Source organism: Meleagris gallopavo, chromosome 16 (assembly GCF_000146605.3).
Source record: "Meleagris gallopavo isolate NT-WF06-2002-E0010 breed Aviagen turkey brand Nicholas breeding stock chromosome 16, Turkey_5.1, whole genome shotgun sequence".
Classification (NCBI taxonomy): domain Eukaryota; kingdom Metazoa; phylum Chordata; class Aves; order Galliformes; family Phasianidae; genus Meleagris; species Meleagris gallopavo.
The window spans coordinates 6,179,825-6,200,394 of record NC_015026.2 but is presented as its reverse complement, the minus strand read 5'-3'; the positions used below and the strand labels follow the sequence as shown (position 1 = coordinate 6,200,394).

General features: G+C 38.5%; 1 protein-coding gene across 1 annotated transcript in view; it reads right to left on the bottom strand.

The window, feature by feature from the left end:
* Window positions 1-3,389: 3,389 nt before the first annotated feature.
* LOC100541880 (BTB/POZ domain-containing protein KCTD5-like) overlaps window positions 3,390-20,570 on the bottom strand; it is a 29,165-nt gene continuing 11,984 nt past the window's right edge. The window contains exons 6-7 of the mRNA XM_010719789.2: window positions 17,146-17,271; window positions 3,390-9,593 (exon numbers count right to left, since the gene is read on the bottom strand). Of these exons, the coding sequence (XP_010718091.1) occupies window positions 9,564-9,593; window positions 17,146-17,271 (156 nt within the window). The 3' untranslated portion in view covers window positions 3,390-9,563. The remainder of the gene's footprint in view (window positions 9,594-17,145; window positions 17,272-20,570) is intronic.

Genomic DNA, 20,570 nt, shown 5'->3' with positions numbered 1-20,570 from the left:
CCCCCTTCCCCCCCTCCCTCGGTGCGGAGCGCACTAACGCGGTGTGTCCCTCACTACGACCCGTCCGAACCGCTGCGCCGGCGCGGTGCGGTGCAGTGCAGCCCAGTCCAGCCTGCGCGCCGCCCGCCGCTCTTTACGCGTAGCCGTCAGCAGGACCTGCGGGCGTCCGCAACGGCGCCTGAGCGGGGAGCACCACGGAGGTCCCGGCGGAGCCCTCTCGAACCCTCTGACGTCCTCCTGCCCCTCAAGCCCTACGTTCCCCTATCGAGAAACGGAGTCAAGTTTTACCTCAGGCGCTGAGGCAGTCACCTGCCCGTGCCCTATAACCGTCCGGCCGGGCGCAGGGAGCTAAGCGGGTCCTGCCCACTGCGCCTGAGCCGCGACGCACTCGAGCCCGGTAGGGCCCGCCCACTGCGACCATTCGCGCCTCTGATTGGAGGATGGGGAGTCTGTCCTGGCGCTGCCTGCGCCGCAATTGGGCAAAGCCGGGAGGAGGCAAGGCGAATCCTCCTGCTGGGGGCGGAGCTCCGGGCCCCGAGCGCGGGCGCTGCGCTGCGGCTGTTTCGGGCGGCGGAGGCCGTATGCGTTTGCTTCCTGTTTTGTTTTGTTTTGTTTGCAAGTTTGGTGGGTTTTTTAGTGGTTTTATTAATTATTTTTAATTTTTGGGTATGACTCACATTCTGTCCTTATGTTGAGCGTGTTTAATTTTAATGAAACCGACGTTTTTTGTCTTTAAACCTCCTTTTAGCCGCATCCTGCCGTGGTCTGTCTGTCGATGCTCATTGAACTGCACCCTGCGTAGCGCCGTAAGACCAACATGGCTTATCTTCCTCGCCCTTCTCTCGTCGCTCCAATTAGGCATTTCCATAAATAAGCACTTCTGTATTGAATGGGACAAACTTGGGCCGGTGCTCGGCTCCAGAACCTCACTGCCCCACGTCCCACCCAGACAGCCGTTCTGGCCGCGATGGAGGCACCGCCCCCCAACCCACCATCTGGAGATTTAAATTACTATTGAGAAAAGGAAAGGCACTGAGCAGACGTACCCAAAACGGAGCACGGGTCAAGATGTCATCAGTTTAAAGCGCTGTGAGAAAAACCAAGGGCAGGTATTAAGCAAATTCAACTGATAAAGACACTATGGCAGTAATGCGAGGATGGGTGTGGAGTCTTCATCAGCTGAGGGTTGAAAGGTAGCTTAAATTACGTGTTTTATGTGCAGCCACTCCCGTGTTTAACCAAGAGGGTGAGCCGAGTGCTCTGATACTCTCCCGGTTTTATTTATTTTTTTCTCTAAACAATTCACGCTCTCATTTGAATTTAATCACCGTTTGGCTCCACAGAAATGATGGAGGAGCTCTCTCTCTCCAGGCTGCTCTCAGAAAATAGAAACAAACCAGATCTTCGAATCGCTTGCCATATTCTCACCCTATCTTCATTTAGCTTCTTTCCATAAAGGAATCATTCAAGAGGTATTATGTTCCCTTGGAATGAATAGTTCCTGTTCCTATGCATGCTTTAGCCTATTGCATAGCACAATGATACAAAATAGGATACCTGTATTCCTGTGGGCCCTCCTGCCCAACTTTTTCTCATCCCAATGCACAAATACCTATGACATTAGCTACTTTATTTCTTTTAACTTGTAAATGCTGGAGGAGAGATGGAAAAGAGTTAGCGGCCATGTGTACAGAAAACATCCCGACTGTCACTAATGACTTGGAGAAACAGGAGTCTCAGAGACCTTAATGAAAACTCCAGTTTCAGGCTGCTTCATGCAACAGTTACTGGATGCCATCTCAGTTGTATATTATTTGGTGAAAACACGTTTGGAATATCTGGAAGTTTCTTTGCAAAAGTTAGGAACAGGTACTTTCAGGAAGCCTGTTAAAGTGGCTATGCCAAATCAGATGAAAGACCACTCCAGCTACACAGTCTTTCACCATTAGCAAACACCCACAGTAAAACCAGGACAAATATGTACTCTTCTGTTTATCTTTCCAAGTGTCCTATCACTTGCAGTTCTTCTAAGACATACATTTGTTGAGGTAGCAGGCAGGTTTCCTGTGTAGTGGATACACTTTCTGGGGCGTTTGCATTGATTGAATTTGCATCCCTCCAAACTCAGCACTGAAAGCTGTTACTGCTGATCTGAATGGACATGGTGGGAAAAAAAAATCACATTTCTTTGCAGACACTGAGGATTGCAGCGATATTACCAACAGCAGTGATTTTTAGAAGGAATGGTTAACACACCATTCACAGGATTTATCTCGTGAGATTGGGCAGGCTGAAGCCTTGGGCAACACAAATAAGGACTATGTGTTTATGACTGCCAGGCAAGCCTGGAGCCCACTGAAAGCTGAACATGCAGAGCTGTCTTCATCTTCCTGAAATGAAACTTCCTGCAGAAAGGAGCATTATCTCTTAATAAGCTTCAAATATTATCTAAATTAGATGCTGTCACTTACTTGGAAGTGTGCAGTCTAAGAGAACTATCTACTTCAGATCCCCCTTCTTAACTGGTTTCTGGTACACTCTTATTCCTTATGTGCTCTCATTTCTGCTATTTGTGAAGATGCCTGAAACTGCAGATTTGTGCAGTAGGAATCTGGATTAAAAGCAGTGCTATTAATGGTAAACTGCAAATACATTTAGTAACAAAGCCTGATAAAAGTAAATAGTGAACACATCAAGTAGTTAATTTCTACTTGAGTAGCTTGTTTTTAGGGTATACTTTAGCAAAATTCAAATACAATTAAAATGCAGGAAATAACTTTAGTAAACTGACACAATTTCACTAACATTTCTAAACTTTGAACATGTTTTGCATTTCAAACTGATTAAAACTATTAAGATGAAATTCACCTCATTCTTAATTGTGTAGCCCCTTAAGATTTCAGAGTTCACTAAGTGGCTTGTTTATATTTCTTATTACAAAGTGTCAGTTTCAGATTCATTTTTCAGATATAAGTATTTATATTAAAAATCTACATACTGGATTCTAAAAGAAATCAGTGAGGTTGATTTGTTAGCTATGTGAATGGAAGAAAATATACACAAAGTCATTAATTAGAACTTGATACTTTTCTTTGTTATATCCATTCCAGAGGGGACAATTTCCTGCTATAATGATCAGTGACAGCGTAAACACTAAGGAAATTTCCCAGTAGATGTACATCTGAATAAACATGGCTTTTTCTGTGATCAGCCCTTTGAGGAAACAGAAAAGGATGCGTCTCCTTTGCAAAGGGGAAAGTATTGCTGCTTTGAATCACTGTAGAAAAATAAAACATTTTATATCTAAATGAAGTGCTACACCAAGTGTATCAGTGACTGTTATGGTCAACCTTAATGGATTTAGAGAAGAAAGATTTAAGACATCAGACTTTAAAAGGGAAAAACAGATTTATTTCATGCAGTTTACAATAGGCTAGTGTTATGAAAAGGAGGTTAAAAAAATACCCACACACATTTTTAATCGTATCTTTGTTTTAAAAATGATGGCTAACTATACCAACTTCAAATGTCTTGGGAAGCCCTAGCAGATTTTTTATCCAGGGAAACTCCCTGGATTCAATTTTTTTGTCCATGTCTGTGCTAAGAGTTCTGGCTAATGCAAAGGCATTAAAACCAAATCAAAACTCAAACTTTGCTGCAGTAAGAACACTTCAGAGATAACGAATTGGCACAAAATAAAGTGTTATTGCTAATCCACTATCCAGGAAATAACAAGTTGCAAGTATGGCCACTTGGATATTAACACAAACAGCTGATGCACAACTAACTGTGAGACAGGTGCTTTAAAACCAACAAAACCAACCTGCTGAATTGGGTATGTGGGCCTAGACAGACTGAAGGAAATAGATTCAGGGATTTTTTTCACAGCTAGGCTCAGATGAGGCTCAGGACAGAAGCAGGCTGAAATAGTTGCCATTTGGTACTTGTTTCAGTTTGGTGCTCTTGGTTCAGTTCCAACCAGATAAGTTGGCAACATTTTTTTTTGACAGTGTCTTGGCACTTGCTTTTCTCCTAGCAAGAACGCGTGGGCCAACTTAAATTTGAGTAACGTTGTGCATGAGCTTTTGTAAAATCTTCAAAAGGAACAAGAATCATGTACACAGATATTTCAACTCTTACATTTCATATGGATTGATTGGGCCTGGACATCTCAATAGGTGTTAGGTTGGGTCAAACCCTAGGCTCAGAATTCCAAAGCAAGGAGAACTTGCAGAACCTTCTCCTGCCTCAGCCGTCCCCAAAGGATCAAAATAACTCTCAATAAATTGTTTTAATTATAGCAGTTATTTATACACAACATCCTGAAGAGAACCCTGGAAAGAACCCAGAAAGCTGCTTGCAGCAGTATTTATTTACTAAGCTTTCCAGAAGTTTATACCTTGGTAGATCTTACAACAGTGAAGGACAGCTAAGTTGCAATGAAATATTCAGCATCAATTTCCTGGCACAGAATCTTCCTTAAAGTCTCTCTGTTGGCAGTTCTGTTCACAACAGCTGTTAGATTTCAACATGAGCAATAATAAAGTGGTGGGCAAATGTACTGTCATCTCTACTGTACTCCTTACCAAGCTGGATACTGAAATTCCAAACAAGATATGAATGCAATTATATCTGCAATTGGTTGTATCTGCAATTTCTAAAAATGATTTTAGAGTCTGAGTTAGAAAAACAATCTAGCTGCTTTTTAGAAGTTATGTTTGTCTCTAGAACCTCAAATTAGCCCTGGACAGTATTTTAGCCCTTAGGATTTCTGCAGTGAAAATGAAAAGAGTTCCTTCTTTTACACAAACTGAACAATAAAATAAGACCTATTTAGCCCTTTAAAGCCTCAGTCCACTAAGAAGCCTTTAAAGACAGCTCCTGATTGTTGTGAGCCAAAAGAAAGAAAAATTATATTACACTGAGTCCAGGCAGCTTTCTACAAATTTTTTTTTTAAATTGAATATTCATCCTATTTTAAGAATCAGTAATCCTACTCACAAACCCAGGTAAAATCCTGAGATTGTCCTTAAAGCTGCAAATAACTGCAGTCTAAAGTATAGTGAAGCAAACAGACAGCTTCCTGTATATATCTCAAAATGGCTGTGTTTGGAAACCACAGACCCCTGGAAGTTTTAATCCCACTGTCCTGAGATAAAAGTACTGCTAAAGGCAAAGCAAAAGCCCATCTCTGTTTCAAGGACCCCAACTTTCAGGGTTGATTGAAGAAGTTAATTTGAAAAACTCGACAGAGATTGTTGATGCTGAGAGAGAGATTAAAATAGGAGAACGACACTTTTTGTTTTACTGCATTTTAAGTGAACAAAATGCCAAGTTTCGTCTCCAGACTCTCTTTTTTCCCTTGGCCTTGATGCCAAAGAAAAGCCCAGTTCTTAGCAGTTCTCCCAGTACGTCTCAAGGAACATATTCCAGCATACCTGAACAACTGGACAACACACATTATAATACATTTCCTAGATAACTGCATTCACTCACACATTTCTGCATTCTAAGTTCGTTTTTATAATACTAACAAAACAGTAATTTGTAAATGATATGAGTTTGTTACTGCTCAAAAAGAGACTGAAACTTCCAGCCACCTCAACAGATGTTCACGGAATGCAGTGTTCTGTTCTGAGAAATAGTTCTCTGAAAATATCATCATCCCACTCAACAGACTTGCTCCCTGAGCAAGTGCATTTTCTTTTGTTTAATCTGTTAGAATTTATTTTTTTCCTCCTAAAAAAAGTCCCACTCTCAGAGAAAGAGGAGTTTGAATCAAGTTCTGGTATCTCCAGGAAATAATCATTTCTCATCAGTCATAACTGCGCAGAAACACTGCTGCAAATGGAGCCATGCAACTACTGCCAGAATAAAATCTGAAGAGAAAAAGCTGGATGGGAATCTTGAGCTTAGTTTCTTCAAGAATATGTTTTACTAATGCTCAGGTGGGAAGATGAAACAGTTCCCAGGAACTGTTATCATGACAAGAAGCCTACTGAATTTGAAAAAACAAAACCAACAACATTTTCCAAATGTTCCAAGTATATCATTCTGAAGACTGAAAGTTCAGTAGGCGACCAGGCCTGTGACACACGTTTCTGTGGGATAACAAACTGCAGTCATCCATAATCCTCAGAAACCCCACAGTAAGGAAAATTCCAGGTAAACTTTTGCTAAAAAATCTATTTCACACATACTGTGGGACCTGCTGAGTCAGACCCAGTTCCATTCACAACTTCGCAGCCTCAGAATGCAGATCACTGCAGATAAACTCTGATTCAATTGCTGCCTGAAGAAATGCAAAAGTGTTTGACATAAAAATCAGTCATCTCCAATATTAAAAAACAGCCTGTTTCCTAACTTAAATAAATGAATATAGTAAGTATAGACTTCTTGGTTCTTCAACAAGAAGTCCATCACGCAATGAAAGTCTCTGAGAAATTCCTCTAAAAATCCACTACGACCTACAGGAGTGCCCTCCTTCTCCATGAGCAACACACAAAACCACTGCCCTGAATATTCATAGAGGGAAAATGTGGGAAGCTAAACCTTTCACAGAACTTACATTTTCATGAGAGGTAAATTACCTTAACTAACTCTATGTTTTGGTATCTCTCCCTCCCTACTTTCTTCCTTCGTCAATCTCTCCATGCTCAAAACCCTAAATCCTAACTTGGAATACTGTTTTAATGTAAAGAGAGAGAAGCTGGAAAAACCCAGAGCTTACCTCACACTTTTTTTCAGAATAGCTTTTCAAATACAACCCCTCAGCATCAGTTTTACATAGTCATGAGCAGTTGGCTTAAGTGAATACTCCCCAAAGGACAGAAAAGAAACAAAGGACGCCGGTTTAAACGAAGTCCGTACATAACCTCATCCTGCAAGATGTTAAATTATGAAGCAATTGTTGAAAAATGTGATGTAGATTGGACTCTAATGCAAAAAAAGCGCCCCTTACTGTAGCTAACTGTACTTGAAATTACAAGAATCAAATAAAAACCGTCTTTAGGGATTGATTCTTACTGCCTTGAGCAAGGCGCATGATTGCACTTCCATCTATCTGAAAGCCTCAGATGTTCACAAAAAAATCAACAACAGCAAGAACAGGAAAGTAGGTAGTTCAGGTGTTCTCAAGCAATAGCACATATAAAATAATTTATAAGGTACCTGCCTTTTTTTTTTTTCTTTTCCTTAAAATCTCCATGAGGTATCGGAAACAAAGTGCAAAATGATTAACCACCATTTTCCCCAAATTTGCTACAACAGGGATACAATGTAAACTGGAGAGCAGGTAATCTCAACACAAAAGCATGTTTTAAAACTGAAAAAAAATCCAGTGTAAAAACATACTTAGGAAAAAAAACAACCCTTTTCCGTACTCTGAGTTTGTTCGACTGGCTCAGTTTGTTACTTATGCTTTGCTGCTGCCATTCTTGAAGGTCTCACCTTGTGAAATAAAATACTCTGTCTTTTGAGGGTTAAATAAGAGACAATGGAAGTGCAGATTTAGAAGGATTATTACGCAGATATTTTGGGCATTAGAATACACGTGCGCCAATGCCACAGTGCTCTGTAAAGCTCGTCAAGAAAACCTGGTCAGCTGCAATTCCATGAGCTGGGGAGCTCAGAGAATATGGTGGAGTCATGCTGTTTAAAAACACAGTGACTACTGCAGCAGAGGAAATGCTTTAATATGTAGATAACACAGACAATAGTTAGGCTTATTTTCAGATACACAAGATAATCTGTTACTATTTAGGGGAACCTTGGGTGCTAAATTTAAGCTGATAAAATATGGGTGCCTAAAAAAGTATAAAAGTATAAACATTTTCCCCTACACAATTACATGTTTAGTAAATTCAATTCATTTTGAACATCTTTAAAAAAGACAAACATTGTATGTATTGTTGTGGAGGGGCCAGCAGCTTTCAGTGCAGACCACGTCCAAGTGGCAAAATGCATTACAAACCCTTTCAAGCATTAGATGCATGAACAAAACGTTTAGCTCACTGTTTAACCAGCTTAGTAGAAATGTTTTTTTTTTTGTTTTTTTACTAAATTCCGCCAAACTTTTATCAATGTATACTAAGTCTTTTTGGTTGTTTTGTTTTTTGTTTTTTGTTTTTTTAGAAAAAAAAGGATAGGCCTTAGGTGCTTGATAATCAGGCATTCACGTAAAGGATTACCTAGAGTATACGCATAAATCCTGAAGTTATTGAGAATTAACAAATGTCCTTAGAATTCAAAACAATTTTGTAACTTTTTGAAACTTTCTTCCACTGCTTTCAGCTACATGTGTCAATGTAGCTGAGTTTTATACTGTCAATATTATTAAGTGTTTTGAAGACGTGAAAGATTTTTCTCAAAACATAGTGTACTAAAAAGCTCCAGTCTTGTGTATTAGCCTTCATCCAGGACAGAAATCAATCAAGCTGAACCAGATGTTTTCAAAGTGTTCTTTAACTGCATAGTTGCAACAGTACAGAAAGACTGATTATGGTTATCTTGAATGTCTGGTTTTTCAATATTTCAAGAAATTTCAATTGCACAAGCTTGTGTTCATGCTCAACGTTGGTTTTTATCCCAGTCACAGAGACAGGGATCTAGGATCAGCCAGCCCAATTTCTATAACCTCCAGCTCTTGAAAAATCTCTACCATAATCCACTGTTATCAATACTTACAGGAATTTTAGAAGTACAAGCACAGATATGAATACTAACATCTCAAAAGAAACAAAATTTTCTGTTGTTCATCTTAAGTGAATTTCTATTCCCCTTCCAAACATCTGTCTAAGACTGGAGCGTGACTTTTACAAGAGGAGACTGTTTTGTCAGAAGGAACATCAAGAATGATTCAGACGAAGGCCATTTTCTCTGAGTATGGTCTTCCCTTTGGGTATTAACGTACGCTATAAACCCAGTCAATATATACAAACCTTCCTTTAAAGAAAACCTTTGTTTTTTTACGTGCTAGTTTCAGTTGATCTCCTAGGCTGTTCTTACCTAATAGAATACATTGCAGTGCCATAAGGAATGTGCAGTGTGAGACAGTCAGCTGGGGCTGTCACTGATGCTGTCACTGATTCTGAAACAATATAGGCCCAAATATTTGCATTTGTGGGCTGTAATGCGTGTGTGTGTGTGTGTAGCACCAATTGCATTGTCTTTTAAATGTTTACAATTATTAGTAGGAAAATTTCTGCTAACTGATCAACATTGGGTCATCCAGCACCAAGCATTAAGTGCTACATGTCTCAGAGGAAAATATGAGTGCGTGGTTATTTCTTTTCAGATGGCCAGTGTTGGATAGCCCGTAAGAGAGTACAACCATGCACTACAACCAAAACTTAAAACACACTCCCACACCATCTATTCCCATTAAGTAATCTTACAATGCATTAAGCCAGTTGACACCAGCTTATAGGCAAAAATGGTTGAACCCAGATCAACAGAAAATTGTCTAAATCAGATTTTTTTCTTTTGCAGCCAAGCCTCTTCAATGTGACAACTCACTGCATCTTGGAATAAACAAGAAAAAACTTCACCCTTCAATACTGCCTTCACATCCTGGATCCTCGTTCTTGCAAAATCTGAAAGAGGCAAATAAAAACTCCGTAAATGAAAATCCATGCAATGTCATTCCTAAAGAATGGAGGACAAAGAACAACATAATAACTACTTCAAATAACTGATATCAATTTTTTAAGAAGCTGGTTCAAGGACCTTCCTGAAACCTGTGCTTTAGGATTAAAAAAAGAAAAGATTAATACATACCATATTTACTGTCAAACATTGCGAAAACACATGTACATCACTACTAGTAACAGAGTCTGATTAATACAGTCAAAGCTTAAGGGTTGGGAGATGTAAGAAGTAAACCATTTCAGTCTCACCATTGTTCTAAATTTACTTAGGTTCTGTATGGTAAATGAACTCAGATACTTTATTGAAAATGAGGATGTAATCTTAATTTTTTGCGATTGTAGAAAAACGTCCTCAACTCTTGAGAGTTTCAGCTGCGAACTGCATGCTCTGGAAACATGAATTAGCAATTCAAAATGTGCACAAATGACACAGTGGGTGAGATGATGCAGACAGCTTTCAAAGACCAAGAATACAAGTTGGCAAGAATCTAATCTACATTTGAAACAGATATCCAGACTTGATATTTTGCATGAGCTACACGTAACCAACGACATTTTTTCACAGATACTTACTGTGCTGTTCAGAAATACAAAGCTCATCAGTTGGACTGACCAGCTATAGGAAAATAAATACTACTTTATGACAATTTTTATATATTTTTACATGAATATTGTTTGCTCCTGCAAGTTCTCACAAGTTGGGTAAGCATCCTAGGCCACGGAAAACTGCTTCTATAGAGACAGGACACTGCAATTCTCACACATTACTTTGTCCATCATTATCCTTTGAATGATCCAAGACAAGGAACTGAGAAGCACTGCAGCTTTTGACCTCATGAGCAGGAATGTATTTCTCACAAATTGCAGCTGTTACTACAGAACGGAGACTCCCATTACCATGAGTAAAATGATTATTTTTTTCCTAAAAGCAGTTGGTTTGTTTAATATTCACTTTAAAAGGTGTATATTAAATACAGGGGCTGAAGTCTAACAGAAAAAAAAAAAAACCAGTCCTTGAAAACTCTGGGAAATGTTATATATAACATCTAGCAACACAAAGGTTATGTATCCCATTTGCATTTAATTATTATTTTTTTCCTTCTCTATTTAGATTCTTTTCAGCACCTCCAGTGAAGGAAGGATCCACATTTTAGGACTGACTCCAGGCAACAACATTTCTCACACTGCTACTCAAACCTGAGTGGCAAACAGCAGTAACAGGTCAGCTCTGAGGCTGCCTAGTTCCACAGAGGAGCCTTCAAGCAAACATAGAACCAGTCATGACTGAGGTAAAAAAGCCTACTACTAAGTAAAGCTTCAAAAGTACTGAGCACAAATATTTTACAGTGTTCATCTGAAAGTTAAACTATCTCTAATGATACTTCATTTTTTCTTAATTCTTGTCCATTTTCTAAGTGCTGGGAATGGCTCTTGATTTCAAATGCTGAAAGAAAGCAAAGGCACAGTATGGGAAACAGCATGGCTGTCTTCAATGTATAATTTCTTTCTATGATGATTTGAATTTAATCTCATATTATAACAAATATCATGCCAATAACTCAGTAACACATTCCACTCCAAACAATTCACAGAATCTGACAGCTTTGTGCCTGTTGGGTAAAAATTGGCAACCACTTATAACACAGCATGCCAATTCCATGCATGGTTTCAGATGAAAAAGTCTAGGTTTTTGGTTTCTTTTAAATATTGTTTCAGTGTTGACAATTGAACACACCAGCCTCTATCAGTCATCAGGCCCAATGACTACAGTCATAGAACTATAGAATCGTTTGAGTTTGAGTTTTAAAAGATCCTAAAAGATCATTTAGGCCAATTCCCCGGTCAAGTGGGGACAGTTGAATGCTAACTTCAAAGTTAAAAAACAAATCATTTTCATTTTTTTAAATCCACTTTATCACTTGCACACTGAAATCCCTGCGATGTCTCCCTTTGTGGTTACAAAATTCTGTTTCATTTCAAAGTCAGACAGTATTATTTCATTAGGAAAACAGATGACAATGCAGGATCTTCAATACATTTCCATATAGAAAGATGTTTCTGATGGCTCTGATACATTTTAATGCAAACACAGCCTATTTCAGGAGGAATATATATAATTTACTGTGTGTACTAAACAAAAAGCATTTCATGAATTGTAGGAAAGATAAAAATGTGTTCTGCAAGGAAGAGACAGGCCTTGAAAACTGCTCAGTAGCTACTACAAAGACATTCTAAAGGGATTAGAAAGAGAAGATAATGTCATTGATACCTATCTGATGCACTGACCTGCATGCAGGCTTGAAGCCAAAAAAAAAAAAAAAAAAATTGCTTACTGGAAGGTGGGGAAACATATCAGGAGTTAATTGGATATATGCTTAATACTTAATCTCTTTCCTTTAGTACTTGCAGTCAATTGTAGCTAAGAACAATGTATCGGAACAGAAGCCCACACGGTGGATAACAGTTTGATGCAGCAATTCTAGCCAGTAAGGCCAAAAACATTGCAGTTTGAAAACATTACTGCATCTATTCATTTTGAGAACGTTTCCCATTTAAAGTACAACATTTGAGTTTATTCTTTCCTTAAAAAAATACTCTGACGTTTATTTAATAGAGTTAGAACTACTTTCTGTAAACTTCAAGAACACATACAGTAATATAAAGCTACCCCAGATCTGGCTGTTCAACTTGGCAGACTTTGTTGAGACAGTAAATCCAACATGAAGTAGCAAATTCCATCAGATCAGACAATATTTTAACATGCTTTGCTTCATACTTCTTTGGTAACCCCTACTTTTACTAAAGAGAAAGCAGTTTCTGATCGCAGGCTCTCAAGAGAGAGGTGCTCCATCCACCTCTGTTCAGCAGCTGGGTGAAGGAGGATCTTCTATAGTCACGGCACAGTGATTTTGTCCAAAGAAAGAAAGAAATCTGAATTGAATTTGAATTTCAATTATCAAGAATTATACTAAAATTGGGCTTACTTACTAATTGCTCAAAGGATGACTGATTCTGTTCTGCAATCTGAATTTCCTCCTTTTCTTCTGAAAATAAGATGTTAATGAGATGGTGGCTATCTGGGCAATAATGCTGAGAGAAGACACCTCAACAATAGCAGAGGCAACTAACATTTGAAAATGGTTGTGGCAGATCTTCTAAACTGCTGGTAGCTAGAACTGAGGGGTGTATCTGGAGCAGAAAGTTTTCTTGCAAGAACATGATCTAAACATGCAAGAACATGAGCTACACAGAGACTTGCACTGATAATGCTCCTTTGTCCTTACTCTTCAAATCTGATGTGTTCAGAATTTTCCAGCTTTTCATGCTTCTACTTTTATTTTTCCTCCAGGTACTCTCAGGAATGCTGAATAAACTCAGTTTCTGAGGGCCTGAATGTGACAGCTTCTGAGATAACTAGAATGCAAGACCTATTTCCTCCCACTCAGAATAGATCTGCTGCAGATGTAATAGCATCTTAAGAGACTTTCTGTCTCCTGGGTAGCTTAAGAATCCAGCATTCAATTCCATCAGAGGACCAATTTACTTTTTCTCAACAAAGCTTCAGATTTGATCCATTCCTTGCAGCCATTTTGTAAGCATAGGGTCTTTTGCCAAGCCCACCTCAGCAGCAGTTCCTGTTAGCATCAGGTAAGATAATAATCACAGTCAGAGAATGATTTGGGTTGGAAGAGACCTTATAGATCATCTAATTACAACTAGCTGTAGTGTAGCTGCTTCTTCCTCTGTGTAAAAGCAACATTTCAGAAACACTTTCATGCAACTTCTGTGTTGTTCCAGCAGTGACTTGTTAAGCACCTCTTATCTTCAGTAAGACATCAAATTACAGTGGAAAGCACATAATCCCTCAGTGGAGGGAGTTGTTTTGTGTGACAAAGATAACAGTACATTAAGATCACATCATCTGCTTCTATTTGCCAAGTCTTGATTCAAAAACATTTAGTTTCAAAATTACCATATATTTTGACTATGCTGTACTTCAGTTAAGTTTATAAATGTATTGCCAGATCAGGTGTTCACTGAAAATTTAGTCTGCAAGTTTGTATGAGATGCCCCTACACATAAAGAGTTATTGACAGAAAAGATGTCAAAACCAATTTTGGTCCTAGAGCATTGTCCCATACAATCTATATGAAGCACTTTTTCTCTTAGCATACCTTTAGAGGATATCATCATAGTACAGCTGATAACAGCCACATTCATTATTTTGTCAAAGAGCCAAACATACAGAACAGGTATTCTGCTTCTGCTAACCATGCCACAACTATAATCACGAACAAATACACCACTAGGACCAGCAAAAGGACAGCACTACTGGGGACAGGAATTGGTGGGGCAGAAAAGCATCTGGGTAAAATCCTACGGCAGCTAGTGCTCACCATGACATTTACACTTAATCTGAGTCATTCATATCGTAATCCGTTTCTTCATCTTCACTCTGAGTGGCATGCAGCATGCAGCAAGTATAGAGAAAGGAAAGGAAAAGAAAAGATTGCAAGTGAGTCAGAGCTGCAACAAAGTACAGTCCACTTAGACTTGAAGCATTGGAGAATGGCACTAATTTACTTTTATTTGGGACCCCCACTCTTCATAAGGAAGCATGACAGCAGACAATTGCAACCAGGAACACTGCGGATTTCATGAAAATGTCCTCTCCCAAATGTCCAAAAGTCTGCAGACAGAAGTCAACAGCACCATGAAATATAATAACAGGGACCTTAAGTACACAGAAAATTTAAATAATCTAAAGTTGGTATCTTAGCTTCTCCACAGATGGGGAGGGATAGCACTTGAAAAATCAAATTTTGGAAATAGATGTTATGAACAGGCTTTAGTCATTACAGGTAAATAAACTGCAAGAGCAAAGTGCTTGTGGGAACACAGGCTATCTTCCAGTAATGTCATAGCTACCTGTAGAGACACTGAAACTATCTAAGTCAGTGTTCCAAATGGGAACCCAAATGGGATTAAATTCCCTCTCTCAGTCACACTAGAAGGCTGCAAAAGAGTCAACTACTGACAAGAACTAAGAAAAGCAGGTGCTTAAATACACCCCAAGACTGGCATCTTGCTACCTGTTACACTGTTTTGTTGGTCATTTTTGTTTTTTACTGCAATTTGACCAGGCCATTTCTTCCTTAAAAATGCCAATGGCAAGATCATGCTAAAATTACTACTCTGTGGAAAATATACACTACAGGACTGATCATTTTTGTACTTATTAACCGCTAATGCTACACAGCACAGCACATTCTCAATTATCTTTCGATATGTTACATCAACAAAACAATTCTCATGCTTTGTACAAGCTAGAGGTTCACCAACATGTAGTTAAGTGAAGTATAGGTTTGAAAGGCAGTAAAGTTTGCATAGATCCCTCACGGTGAGAGTGGTGGAATAACACATTTCAAGATTTTAATTGCTAATGTTTCTCTGTTCCAACTTATCTATGCAAGCTGTTTTCCATCAAACATCTCTAAGAAGGAATGAGGTGACACCTGATTACAGATTAGCAGAAAATGCTGCTTCTATTTTGAAAGTTCACCCCTGTTAATTAAAATTGAAGTGCCTGTCACAAAGCATTACCTTTTTTTTTTTAGCTTTTTCTAACCCAGTGTGTTGTAAAAGTAATAGTTAGGAAGACTTTCTTATAGTTTCTAAAAGTCAGCCTCAGGAAGTGATTACCTCACTCCATATATATCACTGGATACCCTAATTTCAATCATATGAACTTCCTGAGGACCAACTCAGATGCTACTGAACAGACCACAGACTGGAAGTTTAAAGCTGGCTAAGCAGGGAACTACTGAGACAACAGCTCCCAAGGACCAGCCCAAATTTCTCAACAACACAGTTAGAAACCTCCCAACCAAAAAGAAATTCCGCCCCTCACACCCTGACAAAACATCCACTTATAAGATATATAGCATAAAAATAAATAAAAAGGATTATTCGAGTATTGCCATTTATTGCTAGCAACAGCTCAACTCTTCCAGGACAAAAGGAGCAAATGTTTATATCTTCAAATAAAAATGAGCAGTAATTCTCATACCATGTCCCGGTCAAGTTATGCTCTGTTCTCATCTCTGAAATGATAACCAAGAAGTATTTAAAAAGAGAAGTCTAAGATTTAGCATCTCTCAGAGCTACTAATTGTACAGCAGTTGAACCATGCTCTGAACGAGTTTATCTATTCGGGTCTTGACAGTTCAGTTTGATGTATATTTTCTACTGTGTGAAGGATGCAATGTAACTCTGGCAACTTCTGAAGTTTCCTGAGAATGTACCACAAATTCTTATGAAGATGTACATCAGGCTCAAGAATTCCACTTTTCATTCCAGGCACATATCCCAGCCCTAAACTATTGCCACACTCCTCTTTTCCGACTCTTAAGTTTTCCTGAAGCATTCTGACAAAAGCAGAACTTGATTACGTTAATCCCTTAGAACTCTATGGAAGTTTTATCTCAACAGAGACAAAATAGCAGAAATCAATAATTTCACTAAATATATATAAATAAAGCTTGGAGTACTTTTAAAATGTAATTTAGAAAAATGTCTCCATATATGTAGCAGCAAAACAAAGTTACACAGCACAGAAAGTAGAGAGGTTCAGCCTATTTGAGGCCACAATGCCAAAGATCCAGATTGCTTTTCAGCATTACTTCAAGATTTATTTACTTCAAAGATGATTCTTGAAAAAGCAATCAGTGATGTTTTACCATCTCCCATTTAAAAATACATGAAAAGCTTTTAAGCCAGGTACAGAAGTACTTATCTATAGTTGCTTCCTCTTACAAAGCAATTGCACCATGATAAAAACATCTAATATGCACAGAATAACATGTCCATACATAACTCATTGCCTTCTTACTGCTCAGTTGCCTCTTTACATTTTTCCTTTGTATAAACTCTGAAAGACAACGGATGAAAATGCCTGGATATTGTGCCCACTGCAATCTTTTTATAAAACTGGTTATAGAAAGGAAGGAGAACTGGAGGGAAACATGTAAATAATAAGCTATCAAGCATGTTCATTTTTTAATGTATTGCACTATTTCTCAGAGATGCCATATTAAAATTCCCATTCTTGGTATTAAGATTTCTTCAGTTGAACTCAAGCAAGAAGAACATTTTTCAACTGAGACACTGAAAGAACAAGGAATTATTCAAATGCATAAGAAAATAAAATGCAGATTCTCAACTGTAAACAGTAAACATCTGTCAGTACTCAATAAACAGGACAGGCATCAAGAACAGTACAGATATTCCATTCACAGAAGCTATCTGGTGTAACAGATACTGCTGACTGTGCCATTTACACTCTCCTGCACAATGAACAGGGAAACACTACTTCCTTGAAGGAGGGGAAAAAAAAGGCAAGTAAAGAACTGTCCAGAAGAAAGGTATGCCTTGCATTACTTAGCAAAGCCTATGCTGTGCTGACACCACCTCTTTTCTCCAATATATAGTAACTTACCTTTGCTTTTTCACTGGGTTCACTGGTTGTGCCATAGGGAGTGTTATGCAATTCCTTTGAGACAACACACAGAAATTCAGCCTGATCTTCATTGCCATAGTTATAGGAAGAACCAATACTGACCAGCTGAAAGATGAAAGAAAGAAAAAATCACTTGCATTTCAATGTAAAACAAATCCCACAACTTCGCACTCCTCACTCTTCACACTGATGGCTGTGCCTGAAGCATAAGTCTCCATTTCAATGCAAATACATTTTGATGTTGACAAATACACTGACACTCTGATGGTAAGGTAAACATAGTTTTTCTTTTTAAACATTTACAGAATTAATGGCTTACAATTATGATTTTATTGTCAAACAAAAGGCTACAGAGTTAGGCCAGAGGAAAAGCAGCCCGTTCCCTGTTCCTGCTATTTAATGGAAACATTCCCATCCTCCAAAGTTAATTTTTACAAGTTTGTATGTTGTGTCTTAACGCAGCACAATTTAGCACATGAATGGCTGCATGCAGGAAGCACTTTAGCCAGGAAGGATAACTACCACTTTGCTAAGGATAACAGCACTTCTACTAAAACATCTTCTGAGTGGACAGCATTAAAATTTGGATTGGAAAACAGCAAGATATAGCATGTTGGGATGCTACGATTAACATCTGAAATACATGTGTACTGCTGCAAGGAAGTGATTCTAGGAAGGACTCTAGGTGGAAGCAGTGTATAATGAAATGATTTATAAGCTTCTACAAGTTTTGATATTAAATGATAAATTACAATTTACTGAGAACGAAGGATATGCTAAACATCAATATTACCTCATATACAACATATTTATCAAATGGCATAAGTTTCATACACCTTACCTTACACACAGTACACCTGCCTAATACTAGAAGCTTTACACAGCCTGCCTTTCCCAGCCAGAATCAATTCTGATGAAGCTGGTTCATTTTTAAAAAAAGATTTGTTTCAAAGCCATGACAAGGTAATGTATGGTGCTATAATTACTGACACAGATCAAGCACCTAAAAATCAAACTGTTTCAGAAACACTGTACCTAAATGCCATTACCAAAACTATACTGCATCTAACTGCCAAACCACCACAGACATGTAATAATGCTGCCCTATCCCTCAGACTCTATTATATCATTAAATCATCCTGGTAATAGCTCCACAAAAAGGCTTGACTTTTTTTTTAGATGAACAACATTTGAAAAACTGTGGTTATTTGTCTAAAAACAAATGTATCTCCATCAGTCTGGCAGAGCACCAGAGAGAGTAAGACTTCTTGAAGTAGGGAAGATGAAACCAAGGTGAAACCTTGGTCCAGAATCTGTGCTTAAGGCATGACTCCCCTAACAAAAGTGAAAGGCAGACCATGGTTAAAAGCAGCTTCCATCTCAGGAGAAATTTTGAGGAGAGAGAGGAGATAGATATTCAGATGTTCCAGCACTCTGGTAAGGTAGCCAAGAAAGAGCATCCACAGATTGACAAAGCCATAGTCCACAAGAGCATCAGACTGCATCTCTGCAGAATGCAACAACTTGCCAGGCCTAGGCAATAACAAAGTTTTTGGACCCTGATGGTATTACAGCATGCCTAATATCAGGTGTACGTCCCTCTCTACCTGGCTTGGCTTCTACTCCTGCTGTGTTCCGCTAAGAGCTACAGCAAGGCTGTTTTCAAGGCCTCTCTTTTAAAGGAGGGGAAAGGAAGGACAACTGAAAGCCATTCTCCTTCCCATTTCAAGCAGAACTGCAGGCAAGTTGAACTGCCACGTAGTCAGAGTATGCACAAGACTCAGAAACACGTTGGTATTTGATAGTCTCATAGCAGTTTGGCCATCAGTGTTGTGAAAAATCTGAACAGTACAGAACTGGCAGTCAAAATTCAGTACTCTCAAACTAAACTTACTTTACCTACACTGTTTAGGTGTTATCACCAGAAGTCCTTCCTCTCCTTCTCTCTCCTGACTCCTGACAAAATACATTTGGTCAGTAATGAACACAGGCTGACCAAAAAATAGTGCGATCAAGACACTTTTTCACTAAAGCATTTAATGAAGTTAGAAACTCCAGGCCTCTTTACAAGCACCAATACACCCTCACTAGAATCCAAGGGCACCATTTACCTGGAGAGATTGAGTCACACTTTTCTGTCTGCACCAGATTATATTTTTGCGAGATGGAATCATAAAATCCCTAATGTTGCCTAGTTGCCCCAAATGGACTAAGAAAGTACACTGAAAAGCTGGAAAGATAACTCAGACCTTCTTCATAAATACGACTTGTTGACCCTTGTTCTTATCAGCAACAAAAATCATGTACAGATCTTCAGGAAAAAAAAAGCTGTTGAGTTGGCTCTAAGCCTGCAGAAGTGGTATAGAGTTTGGTCTATGCTTTATGTATCAGTTAAGAACTATGTAATACAAATAGGACAACTACCTCAATTATTCTTGAATCTTAAACACTATGTTCAACTCACTTGCAGATCAGAAGACATTCAAAAAGCTGGGTATATGTTTAAATAAAGCCATAAATAATTAGCTTGTTATGAAGAGAAATGAATAATATTTAAGTATATGATTTCATTAGCATGTAGTCAATTTTTCTTTAAGCAAAATGGCAAGAACTTGATATCAGATAAGCTATGACAACAGCTGAAATATCAGAAGAAAAAATTACTACTTTACTCATTGACACACAACAGTAATAAACGATCTCTCTGACAGACATGATAAAAGATGCAAACATCACCCAAATCCTCAATCCTGACTCAACTAGCCTGACAGTTCCTCAGTTGATAGCTACTTAAATTCCCACTAATGCTTCATAACTCAAATTAGATGACCTTTTACACATAAGTCTCTTTAGGAGATGTGGCAGACTGACTGCTCATTAGCTAGTTGGACAATATTGAAGCTGTTCACTGCAATAGGTATAGATGATATTTTGCCATTAAATAGCCAGTGCATTTCAAGACAAAGTTTGTTTTGCAGTATTAAAGACAAGTGCTTCAAAACTCCAGTGTGCTATACTCCTACAAACAGTTCTTTATGTCTTCAACTAATACTTGTTTTTTTTTCCTTTGAGCTCTCCACGACATGTACGTATGAATAATGCCATGGTGCCTACATTCTACGCATCTTTAGCAATACATCATATTTCCTACTCAGTTCTGGAAAGTCTGCAAATCTAGTGCATTAATTCCACATTCCAAAAGTTACCTGTGCAACTCTAAGAAATAGATATTGCTCAGTACCTTAGAAGTAGATTCCTGAATACACCCAGGCAGCAGTCCAGGTTTGAAATCAAGAATTGCAAGGCCAAGTGACCACGTAATAGGCAAGATTCTGCTCATAACTCACTTCACTGCCATACTATCTTATGATGTTATACTAATCTTTTAGACTGACTAACATATA